The 13,283-nt window shown below is 43.0% G+C and overlaps 1 protein-coding gene across 1 annotated transcript in view; it reads right to left on the bottom strand.

Annotated features, from left to right (window-relative positions):
- LOC132822058 (MICOS complex subunit mic25-like) overlaps window positions 1-13,283 on the bottom strand; it is a 544,468-nt gene that overhangs the window by 261,668 nt on the left and 269,517 nt on the right. The window contains exon 6 of the mRNA XM_060835068.1: window positions 5,510-5,580. Within this exon, the coding sequence (XP_060691051.1) occupies window positions 5,510-5,580 (71 nt within the window). The remainder of the gene's footprint in view (window positions 1-5,509; window positions 5,581-13,283) is intronic.

Raw genomic sequence — 13,283 nt, 5'->3', positions numbered from 1 at the left:
GATGTCCATACATTAGTCTGACATTAGGAGGAACCTGAGTTCAGGAGTGCAGGAGCCTCAGCCCTTGACCTTGTCCAACAGGTATGAGATTCTTGCTCCCTGTACGGATGAGGAAAAGGGCTCTGGACAGGATGAGCCAGCTGACCACGGCATCATGGTGCAGAAGGCCATTCAAGAGGGAGAGCAAAAGACAAGTAGTGGTTATAGGGGATTCTATAATTAGGGGGACAGATAGTATCCTTTGCAAGCCGGATCGGGAGTCTCGTATGGTGTGTTACCTGCCCGGTGTCAGGGTGTGGGACATCTCCGACCGGCTTGAAAGGATATTGGAGTGGGAGGGGGAGGATCCAGTTGTTGTCGTCCACGTTGGTACTAACAACATAGGCAAAACTAGGGTGGAGGACCTGTTTGGGGATTATGAAGCACTAGGAAGGAAATTGAAGCCCAGGTCCTCAAGGGTCATAATCTCCGGATTACCGCCTGAGCCATGTGCCAATTGGCATAGGGATAAGAAAATTAGGGAAGTAAACACGTGGTTAAGGGATTGGTGTGGGAAAGAGGGATTCCACTTTTGGAACGGGGGGATCTGTACCGTTGGGACGGTCTCCACCTGAACTGATCAGGTACCAATGTTCTAGCAAAGAGGATAAATGGGGTGGTCAGTAGGACTTTAAACTTCTGAGTTGGGGGGAAGGGAAAGTATAGGCGACAGGGAGTGTGGAGTTAAATGGAATGATAAGCAACAGGATAGCATATGTGCAGGCGGATTTAAACTCAAGGCAAACTGGGAATGCAGCAAAAAGGAAGGATAACTTAGGACATCTTATGACTTCCAATATCTCTAATGATAAAGTTAGCATTAAGTCACTTTACCTGAATGCTCTTAGCATTCGTAACAAAGCAGATGAACTAATGGCACAGATCATAGTGAATGATTATGATGTGGTAGGCATCACAGAGACGTGGTTACGGGGGGTCAGGATTGGCAGTTAAACCTCCAAGGATTTTCAACTTATCGAAAAGACAGGGAGGTGGGCAGAGGGGGTGGGGTTGCATTGTTCGTTAAGAACAAAATTAAATCTATGGCACTGAATGACATTGTGTCGGAGATGTGGAGTCTGTGTGGGCGGAATTGAGGAACCACAAAGGCAAAAAAAAACATAATGGGAGTTGTGTACAGACCTCCTAACAGTGGTCAGGACCAGGGGCGCAACATGTACCGGGAAATAGAGAAGGCATGTCAGAAAGGCAAGGTCACAGTGATCATGGGAGACTTCAATATGCAGGTGGACTGGGTAAATAATGTTGCTAGTGGATCCAAAGAAAGGGAATTCATGAAATGCTTACAGGATGGCTTTTTGGAACAGCTTGTCATAGAGCCCATAAGGGAGCAGGCTATTCTGGACCTGATGAAGGGCTCCGGCCCGAAACGTTGAATTTCCTGTTCATTGGATGCTGCCTGACCTGCTGTGCTTTAACCAGCAACACATTTTCAGCTCTGATCTCCAGCATCTGCAGACCTCACTTTTTACTCGCTATGTAATGAACCAGACTTTATAAAAGATGATGGGCGGCACGGTGGCACAGTGGTTGGCACTGCTGCCTCACAGCGCCTGTAGACCCGGGTTCATTTCCCGACTCAGGCGACTGACTGTGTGGAGTTTGCACGTTCTCCCCGTGTCTGCGTGGGTTTCCTCCGGGTGCTCCGGTTTCCTCCCACAGTCCAAAGATGTGCGGGTCAGGTGAATTGGCCAAGCTAAATTGTCCATAGTGTTAGGTAAGGGGTAAATGTAGGGGTATGGGTGGGTTGCACTTCGGCGGGTCGGTGTGGACTTGTTGGGCCGAAGGGCCTGTTTCCACACTGTAAGTCTAATCTAATCTAATCTTAAAGTAAAGGAACCCTTGGGAAGCAGCGATCATAATATGGTAGAGTTCACTCTGCAGTTTGAAAGAGAGAAGGCAAAATCGGATGTAATGGTGTTACAGTTAAATAAAGGTCATTTTGAGGGCATGAGAGAGGAACTGACAAAAATAGACTGGAAGCAGAGCCTTGCGGGGAAGACAGTAGAGCAAAAATGGCAGGTGCTTGTGGGTATAATTGAGGACACTGTACAGAGGTTCATCCCCAAGAAAAGAAAGATTATCCAGGGAGGGATTGGACAGCCATGGCTGACAAAGGAAGTCAGGAAATGTATTAAAGATAAAGAGAGATCCTTTAAAGTGGCCAAGAGCAGTGGGAAATCAGAAGATTGGGAAGGCTACAAAAACAAACAGAGGATAACAAAGAGAGAAATAAGGAAGGAAAGGATCAAATACGAAGGTAAGCTAGCCAGTAATATTTGAAATGATAGTAAAAGTTTCTTTCAATGCATAAGAAACAAACAACAGGCTAAAGTAGACATTGGGCCATTTCAAACTGATGCTGGAAGCCTAGTGATGGGAGATAAGGAAATAACAGGAGAACTTAACAAGTACTTTGCGTCAGTCTTCACAGTGGAAGACATGAGTAATATCCCAACAATTAAAGGGAGTCGGGGGCTGAGTTGAGTATGGTTGCCATTACAAAAGAGAAAGTGCTAGAAAAGCTAAAAGGTCTTAAAATTGATAAATCTCCTGGCCCCGATGGGATACATCCTAGAGTTCTGAGAGAGGTGGCTGAGGAAATAGCGGAGGCATTGGTTGAGATCTTTCAAAAGTCACTGAGTCAGGGAAAATCCCGGATGATTGGAAGATCACTGTTGTTACTCCCTTGTTCAAGAAAGGATCAAGACAAGAGATGGAAAATTATAGGCCAATTAGCCTAACCTCAGTTGTTGGTAAAATTCTAGAATCCATCATTAAGGATGAGGTTTCTAAATTCTTGGAAGAGCAGAGTCTGATTAGAACAAGTCAACATGGATTTAGTTAGGGTAGGTCATGTCTGACAAGCCTGTCGGAATTCTTCGAAGAGGTGACAAGTAGGTTAGACCAGGGAAACCCAGTGGATATGGTCTATCTAGACTTCCAAAAGGCCTTTGATAAGGTGCCACATGGGAGGCTGCTGAGCAAGGTGAGGGCCCATGGTGTTCGAGGTGAGCTACTAGTATGGATTGAGGATTGGCTGTCTGACAGAAGGCAGAGAGTTGGGATAAAAGGTTCTTTTTCAGAATGGCAGCCGGTGACAAGCAGTGTCCTGCAGAGTTCAGTGTTGGGGCCGCAGCTGTTCACATTATCTATTAATGATCTGGATGAAGGGACTGGGGGCATTCTAGTGAAGTTTGCTGATGATACGAAGTTAAGTGGACAGGCAGGTAGTACTGAGGAAGTGGGGAGGCTGCAGAAGAATCTAGACAGTTTGGGAGAGTGGTCCAGGAAATGGCAGATGGAATTCACTGTGAGCAAATGCGAGGTCTTGCACTTTGGAAAAAAGAATAAAAGCATAGGCTACTTTCTAAACGGTGAGAAAATTCGTAAAGCCAAAGTACAAAGGGATCTGGGAGTGCTAGGTGAGGATTCTCTAAAGGTAAACATGCAGGTTGAGTCCGTGATTAAGAAAGCGAATGCAATGTTGTCATTTATCTCAAGAGGGGTTGGAATATAAAAGCACCGTTGTGCTACTGAGACTTTATAAAGCTGTGGTTAGGCCCTATTTGGAATACTGTGTCCAGTTTTGGTCCCCACACCTCAGGAAGGACATACTGGCACTGGAACGTGTCCAGCGGAGATTCACACGGATGATCCCTGGAATGTTTGGTCTAACATACGAGGAACGGCTGAGGCTCTCAGGATTGTATTCATTGGAGTTTAGAAGATTAAGGGGAGATTTAATAGAAACTTACAAGATAATACATGGCTTAGAAAGGGTGGACACTAGGAAATTGTTTCCATTAGGCGAGGAGACTGGGACGCATGGACACAGCCTTAGAATTAGAGGGGGTCAATTCAGAACAGAAATGCGGAGACATTTCTTCAGCCAGAGAGTGGTGGGCCTGTGGAATTCATTGCCACAGACTGCAGTGGAGGCCAGGACGCTAAATGTCTTCAAGGCAGAGATTGATAAATTCTTGATGCCACAAGGAATTAAGGGCTACGGGGAGAATGCGGGTAAGTGGAGTTGAAATGCCCATCAGCCATGATTGAATGGCGGAGTGGACTCGATGGGCCAAATGGCCTTACTTCCACTCCTATGTCTTATGGTCTTATGGACATTGGCTAGTCACCATCTTGTCAAGGACATTTAGGAATGACTAACAAATACTGGTCTCACCAGTAGTGCTTAAATCCAACGGGAGAATTTTTAGAATGTCAGTCATCTTAAACATTCCAGGTGTCAAGATTCACATTCTAATCAGTCTCTGGGTAAGGATTTTTCCCAAATACTTCGAGTTCAACAGTCAAATTGTTCCCCCTTTCCTTGTATGGACCAGAGTGTCAACTGTATTTATCCTCTGGAACTTTGCTGCTTTTTGTATGTGCATTCAAAAACGAGTGCTTCCACATCTTTGGTGCATCACTTCCAAACACCAAGCACTCTTCTTCATCCAATGTCCTGACACGTTGCCTTTCTAACAGGAATTAATGAACAATGAACTGAACAATGGTACATTTATGTTCCTCTCCTAGCCCAAAGACACTCCCTGCCTTTGCAAAAATCTACTCCTGATCCAGCTTCAATCAGATTTTAATACTGACTTTGAGAATAGTCTCAGACATTCCCAGTTTGTATGACTCCAAATCAAGTTTTGGTAAGCTTTTCTCCACTAAATCATTGGACATGGTCAAAATCAATTTTTTTTTTAGCTAACATACCCAAATGGTATTATTGTAGTTGTCATGTTTTGGGACTAGTAATTCAGAGGCTTGGAATAATGATCAGATGATATGAAGTTAAAAATCACATGATACCAGGTTATGGTCCAACAGGTTTATTTGAAATCACAAGCTTTTGGAGCACTGCCCCTTCGTCAAACACTCCAAAAGCTTGTACTTTCAAATAAACCTGTTGGACCATAATTTGCTGTCATGTGATTTTTAATTTTGCCTACCCCAGTTCAACACCGGGACCTCCACATTACAGATAATGAGTTGATGTACAATCATGGCAGTTTGAGAATTTTAATTCAGGTTTTAAAATACGGAAACACAAAAACCTGATACACTTAAATTTGACCCTGAAGCTGTGAAATTGATTTTAGGAGGTGAAACCTGCCATCTTTACTCATTGAGGATCTAAATGCAGCTATAGACCCAGACCATAATGTTTGATTCCTAAATGCATTCCAGAGTGAACTGCAGGATACTAAGGTGTGTGAAATTGCAGCAATTTATGAAGATGTCGTGCACCCTAAAGATTAAAACAGTCAAGTCATACCAAGTAATCCCAGCATCTGATTGCAGCTGTGTGGCGTATTCCATGTGCAGTCAGCTGCCCACTCGCTAGTCCCTAACAAAATCAGCAATCCCAGATACTCTTCCACTAATTCAGTACAATATTTGGGTTGTTCAAACAGTCCATATTCAGGGCACTTACTTGACACGAACTTCTGCTATTGCTGCAGCTTCATTGAATTGTGCTGATGCAAGTTGGTAGTAGTCAACATGCTGTAAGAAAGTTAATGCACTAGTTATTCTTTGGTTTATTGTATCATCAGGCAACAACTGCATCATGTTTCACTTGAAATACAGTCAAATCAATATTTAACTGACACATTCTTTAACAGACATAGGCTGTGAAAGATATTAACAAATGAGGCTCACAAAGATATAAAGTGAGTTTTGAAAAGCCTAGACTTTCAATATCAAACGGCACACTAGCAGAAAACTTTGAGCCATCATAAAACATGAATTAATAAATTAATAATGGGATTTTAAACTTAAGATTCAAGAAGCACTTTTCCTAACATTTTAACTGTGAAAGTGTGTCAAATATACAGTATTGTATCCAACTTCTCAACCTCTCTTCTACCCTGAGGTATGGCAGCCCTCAGGTTGAATCATCACCAATCATCTCTTTCTCTAATGAGAGAGCAGCCCTATGCTCTGTTAAGACTATGGGAACTCATACACACATTGAATCTAACTAATAGTGAGGAAAGATTATGAAAAGTTGAGACTTTTTATCTTGAATGTAGACTTTTGAACAGCTTTTTGCTGTTCTGAGGTTGTTGAATTACGGGTTCCTATTCAATGCTCTTTCCCTCCCTTTGCTCCACTGAAGGCAATGAGCGGTGATTGTTCAGAATATGCTAGTGGCCAAGACTAAGTGAAAGAACAGGTACATTGGACCAAACTGCCTTTTTCTGAGCTATATTGTTTTACGAGTTAAGTGGAAATGTCTCTTTTAATCCAGTGAACTACGACAGCAGGGAATGGGGCACAGACACAAATCATTAAAGGCACATTCAGGTCTGACATCAGAAAGCATTTCCTCACAAGTGTTCTGTGCCCAGAATGGCATGAATCAGGTAACAGAAACAAGAGTTGTGGAATGAACAAAATTCCTTCAAAGAGTGGTGGGCAGGAGGGATACTTTACAATGGCAAAATGCGACAAAGAATCCAAATGCCCCTTCTCTGTAGTCCTTCTGAAGTTTACTCCAATGAGCACCTCCTGCACAAAAATAGAAATTGCTGGAAATGCTCAGCAGGTCTGGCAGCATCAGTGGACAGAAATCAGAGTTAAGATTTTAGGTTCATTGACCTTTCCTCAGTTCCGAGGATAGGACCCTCCACAGATACTACCAGAAAAGAAATAGTGGTCTTTGTGAGGTGGCAGCTGCTACCTGCTGGGCATTTAACTTTAAGTAGAATTACATTCCAGACACAGGATTTGAAATTAGCTTTTCTCAGGGAAACACTTCAGGAGAATATCTGCAAACCTTCTGTTCAAACACAATACTCTTTGAAAGCATGTTCTGTGGGTTAATTTAAAGCCCTCACGCTCTGGACAAAGGAACTTGTAGCTAAAAATAACAGGGCAATCGGGCTTTTTTTTTCCCAACATTGTGATAATCAACACCACCACTGGTTCCTTTTTTAAAAGCTGATTATCGGACCATCGATAAATCATAACCTGATCCTTAGTGAATAGTACAGAACTCTCAAGCTTCTGAGAAGCTTCCTTTGTCAGATGATGAAGTGGCCATCGTTGAATCTGGGATAAGCACTTCATCACCCAAGGAAAGAATCCTCTAAGGGTTCCAAAACCTGGCGTACACTTTTTTAAAAATGAAAATAAGGCATAAGCTTTAACATTACTTGAGGTTACTTAGGTAACGCTATTTAAACCGCAGAAATGCATTGTTTATTTAGAAACTGCTAATACTGGTTTGAGTGGTATTGCTTTCACAATGTGATCTTAGCACAGATAAATGTCAAGGCTGATCAAGACATTGCACACTGCAGAAGTCATGCTGTCATAAGTTTAATCATCACAGTGAAAGCAATTTTTTTTAATTGAAAGGTCGTGCTGTTTAAAGTATGGGGCAAATAGAGAAGGAGGTCTGCATAGAATAGCCCCTAACAGTGATGGAAAATAGAGTTTGATTATTCCAATAAGTCCATCACAGATGTAATGGCAATCACATAATGTCAACTGCTACAAACGATGGAGTTACTCAACCTCCCAAACAAACAACATTATTACATCAGATCTCTCCCCAGTAACCTGGGTCATCCTCCAGCCCTACACTCTGGCTGGATTATGAATTGTCGGTCACTGAATGCTGTCTTGTGTTTGTTTCATTGTTCCTGTTTTTGGAAACTCTACATTCTTCTGAATCTGGTGTCCTACATCTCCCCACTTATTACTGCATCACCTTTAGCTGCGCCTTGTGCCACAATCCCTGGAAATCCAGTCTAATGGGTTCCTCCACCTCTCTTTATCTGAAGTCCTGAGGAAGGATCGCTGGACCCGTAATATTAACTCTGGTATCTCTCCATAGATGCTGCCAGATCTGCTAAGCTTTTCCAGCAATTTCTGGTTTTGTTTCTGATTTTAGCATCTGTAGTTCTTTCCGTTGTTATTTGGTTTTCCTTCTCCTTATCCATGGACACTGAAGTCAATGGGACAGCCCCAATTGCTTCTACATCCACAGTTCTCTTCCCTTCCTGCAATCCACAAGGTTTTAACATCAAACTTGATGTCCCCTAAACTGTTTATCTATCTCGCCTTCCCGTCTACACTTTTAAATCCTGGTGGCACTCAGCACTTTGAATTTCAGCCCTTAACTTGGTCTTGTCTAAATTGACATCCATATCAGACATAAAAGTACACAGTTCCCTTTTTGAGTTACAATTTCCCTTCTGCTGTTGTATTTACATTATATTGCAGTAACTTAGCAACATGCGATCTTACTTCTAAATCGAGACTGGTAGTTGATTTTGAAAATATAAATGAAAACGAAAAGTTCAAAGAGGCCAGTGGGAAAATAATAATGCAATTTTACAGAAGTAAATTGGTGCCAGTAGATTCTCACAGAGTTTCTCATCTGTAGAAATATAATGTGATATTAAGCATTTAAAGAACTGCTGTGAAAGAAAAGGGGAAAAAAATAATGGTGTGTTCATTAGCTCTTCTTCCCTTGAACATCCATGGAAACCAACATTTAAAGGTGTCACAATAATCAAGATGAGAAAGGTTATGCTTCTCATTAAGATTGTTCTTGTATTATCCAAAACCTCTCAGAAGAGCATGCAACTATTTTTAATGATGATAATTTCATTTATATAACTCCTTATTATATTCAATATGTTTTAGCAGAGCAGCACATTCGGAACCATCGATTCCTTGGAACAGCAAAGATGAAGAGTTAATTTGGTTTTGCTACTAACTGAAAGCAGAATATTAGTCAGGATACTGGGTGCATACATTGCTCTTCTTCAAATAACATTGATCAATCTTAAAATTGTGTGGAAACCAACGGGCATGAAGACAGGTTTAGCATCAGATCTGAAGGACAGCATCTCCAAAATGCAATTCCTTCAGAATGGCACTGGTCTAGCCAGGCACTCCAAAGTATACTGGATGTCCAATCCCTCTATACCTCCATTCCCCACCAGGAAGGAATGATAGTCCTTGGCTTCTTCCTCGACCAGAGGCCTGAACAATCCACCACCACTCTCCTCTGTTCGGTTGAACTTGTTCTCTCACTGAACAATTTCTCCTTGAATTAATTTCACTTCTGCCAAGTCAAAGGAGTGGCTATGGACATTCGCATGGGTTCCACTTATTCCTGCCTGTTTATGGGATGTGTGGAACAATCCTTGTTCCAGTCCTACATTGGCCCCCTCACACAACTGTTTTATCAGTACATCAATAACTGTTTGGGTGCCAATTCATGCTCCCACCTGGACCTTGAAAATTGTGTTAACTTTGCCTCCAATTCCTACCCCTCTGTAACTTTCACATCGTCTATTTCTGGCAATTCCCTTCCTTTCCTTGACCTCCCCGTCTCAATTCTGGGAAATAAACTGTGCACCAACATCCAATACACAGCTCTTCCCACACCATATCCTGCAAGGATTCCATCCCACTCTTGCAGTTCTTCGGCTTAGACATATCTGTTTGGATGAATATCACCTTTGAAAACAGCACTGCTGACATAGCTTGCTTCTTCCATAAGCATGGATTCCCGCTCACTGTGGTTGACAGGACCCTTAACTGCTCCTGCCCTTGCCCCTTCCCATCACTCATGACAGTGTGATCAGGTCCACCTTGTTCTACCTTTTCACCCTACCAGCCTCCATTCAAAGGATCATTCTCCATCATCTCAGACAACTCTACATTAGACAGACCAAATGCAGACTAGGTGGCAGTTTTGCAGAACACCTCCAGTCTGTGCGCAACCATAACCCCGACTTTCCCATAGTCAGTAACATTAACACAGCCTTTTGTTAGCAAGCTGCAATGATCCAGTGAATCATAGCGCAAACTGGATGAGCAACATCTCATTGTCAAACTAGGCATTTTACAATCTTATGGGCTCAATAGTGCGTTCAACACCTTCAAAGTGTGAACCCATTCCTTCCTTTTCTTTTACTTTGCTCATTACATTCTCTCTCACTCTCTCTTCCCTTCCCCCACCTCAGTGCAAGTGTCTGTTCTCTCCAGTTTGGTAATTAGATACATAATTACTCTTCCCTCCTCACATTCCGATCACTTAATTTAAAATATCAACATTCTTTTTCCCCAGTACTCCAACTTCCCTCCCCCCTCAACTATTACACAAATGCTACCCCCTCCACACTTTACTTTAGTTCTGATGAAGAATCATCGAAATGTTAGCTTGCTTTCTCTCCATAGATGCTGGCTGACCTCCTGCATTTTTTGTTTTCTGTTATTAAAGTGCATACTGATGTAGTATACTGATTGAGTTCTGATGAAGTGTCACGAGACTCGAAATATCAGATGTGCTTTCTTTTCACAGATGCGGCCAGCCCTGCTGAGTTTTACCAGCAATTTCTCTTTTGTTTCAGATCTCTAGCAGCCACAGCTTTTAGTTTTATTTCACTCAATGGAACTAAAGGTGATGCAGTGTGGGTGGGCAATAATCTGGAAAATGGAGCATAATGTGGGAATTGCAAAACTGGCAGGAACAATGGAAAAGAAATGATGAAAATTGCAGGGCTCTGAAATCATCATAGAGTCCCTATAGTGTGAAAGCAGGCCATTTGGAATATCGAGTCCCTTTGAAGAGCATCCCACCCAAACCCACTGTATCCCAGTAGCCATAGCGTCATAAAGTCATAGAGATGTACAGCACGGAAACAGACCTTTCGGTCCAACTCACCCAAGCTGATCAGATATCCTAAATTAATCTAGTCCCATTTGCCAGCATTTGGGCTATATCCCTCCAAACCTTTCCTATTCATATAGCCATCTAGATGCCTTTTGAATGCTGCAATTGTACCAGCCTCCACCACTCATTCCATACATGCACCACCCTTTATGTGAAAACGTTGCTCCTTCGGTCCCTTCGAAATCTTTCCCCTCTCACCCTTAACCTATGCCCTCTAGTTCTGGGCTCCCCCAAACCAGGGAAAAGACCTTGTCCACTTACCCTATCCATGCCCCTCATGATTTTATAAACCTCTATAAGGTCACCCCTCAGCTTCTGACGCTTCAGGGAAAACAGCCCCAGCCTGTTCGACCTCTTCCTATAGCTCAAATCCTCCAACCCTGGCAACATCCTTGTAAATCTTTTCTGAACACTTCATTCAAGTTGTCCTTTACTCTTCTAAACTTCAGTGTTTATATCTCTCCAATCTTTACTCAGAAGAGGTAAAATGAGATCAATACGGCCTGCATTTCCTATGGATAATAGAGTCATGGAGTCACAGAAATGAACAGCACAGAAACAGACCCTTCGGTCCAACTTGTCCATACCGACCAGATATCTCAACCCAATCTAGTCCCACCTGCCAGCACATGGCCCATATCCCTCCAAACCCTTCTTATTCACATACCCATCCAAATGCCTCTTAAATGTGGCAATTGTACCAGCCTCCACCACTTTCTCTGGCAGCTCATTCCAAACACGTACCACCCTCTGTGTGAAAACATTGCCCCTTAGGTCTCTCTTATATCTTTCCCCTCTCACCCTAAACCTATGCCCTCTAGTTTTGGACTCCCCAACCCCAGGGAAAAGACTTTGCCGATTTACCCTATCCATGCCCCTCATAATTTTGTAAACCTCTATAAGGTCACCCTCAGCCTCCGACACTCCAAGGAAAACAACTCTAGTCTATTCAACCTTTCCCTATAGCTCAGATCCTCCAACCCTGGCAACATCCTTGTAAATCTTTTCTGAACCCTTTCAAGTTTCACAACATCTTTCCGATAGGAAGGAGACCAGAATTGCATGCAATATTCCAACAGTGGCCTAACCAATGTCCTGTACAGCTGCAACATGACCTCCCAACTCCTGTACTCAGTATTATGACCAATAAAGGAAAGCACACCAAACACCTTCTTCACTATCCTATCTATCTGCGACTCCACTTTCAAGGAGCTATGAACCTGTACTCCATAGTCTCTTTGTTCAGCAACACTCCCTTGGACCTTACCATTAAGTGTACAAGTCCTGCTAACATATGCTTTCCCAAAATGCAGCACCTCGCATTTATCTGAATTAAACTCCATCTGCCACTTCTCAGCCCATTGCCCCATCGGGTCAAGATCCTGTTGTAATCTGAGGTAACCGTCTTCGCTGTCCACTACACCTCCAATTTTGGTGTCATCTGCAAACTTACTAACTGTACCTCTTATGCTCACATCCAAATCATTTATGTAAATGACAGAAAGTAGAGGGCCCAGCACCGATCCTTGTGGCACTCCAAACTGGTCACAGGCCTCCAGTCTAAAAAACAAACCTCCACCACCACCCTCTGTCTTCTACCTTTGTGCCAGTTCTGTATCCAAATGGCTAGTTCTCCCTGTATTCCGTGAGATCTAACCTTGCTAATCAGTCTCCCATGGGAACCTTGTCAAATGCCTTACTGAAGTCCATATAAATCACATCTACCGCTCTGCCATCATCAATCCTCTTTGTTACTTCTTCAAAAAACTCAATCAAGCTTGTGTGACATGATTTCCCATACACAAAGCCACACTGGCTATCCCTAATCAGTCTTTGCCTTTCCAAATACATGTACACTCTGTCCCTCAGGATTCCCTCCAACAGCTTTCCCACCACCGAAGTCAGGCTCACTAGTCTGTAGTTCCCTGGCTTGTCCTTACCAACCTTCTTAAACAGTGGCACCACGTTAGCCAACCTCCAGTCTTCCGGCACCGCACCTCTGACTATCGATGATACAAATATCTCAGCAAGTGGCCCAGTAATCACTTCTCTAGCTTCCCAGAGTTCTAGGGTACAGCTGACCAGGTCCTGGGGAGTTATGCGTTCCAAGACATCCAGCACTGCCTCCTCAGTAATCTGGACATTTTGCAAGGTGTCACCATCTATTTCCCTACAGTTTACATTGTCCGTATCCTTTTCCACAGTAAATACCGATGCAAAGTACTCATTTAGTATCTCCCCCATTTTCTGTGGCTCCACACAAAGGCTGCTTTGCTGATCTTTGAGGGGCCCTATTCTCTCCCTCGTCACCTTTTTGTCCTTAATGTATTTGTAAGAACGCTTTGGATTCTCCATATTTCACGTAGCCTGCACACAATTTAGATTAGATTAGATTCCCTACAGTGTGGAAACAGGCCCTTTGGCCCAACAAGTCCACACCGACCCTCCGAAGAGTAACCCACCCAGACTAATTTCCCTACATTTACCCCTGACTAATGCACCTAGC

This window comes from Hemiscyllium ocellatum, chromosome 14, assembly GCF_020745735.1.
Source record: "Hemiscyllium ocellatum isolate sHemOce1 chromosome 14, sHemOce1.pat.X.cur, whole genome shotgun sequence".
NCBI classification, from domain to species: Eukaryota; Metazoa; Chordata; class Chondrichthyes; order Orectolobiformes; family Hemiscylliidae; genus Hemiscyllium; species Hemiscyllium ocellatum.
Note: the sequence above shows the minus strand (reverse complement) of the source record. Positions and strands in the feature narration are given on the sequence as shown.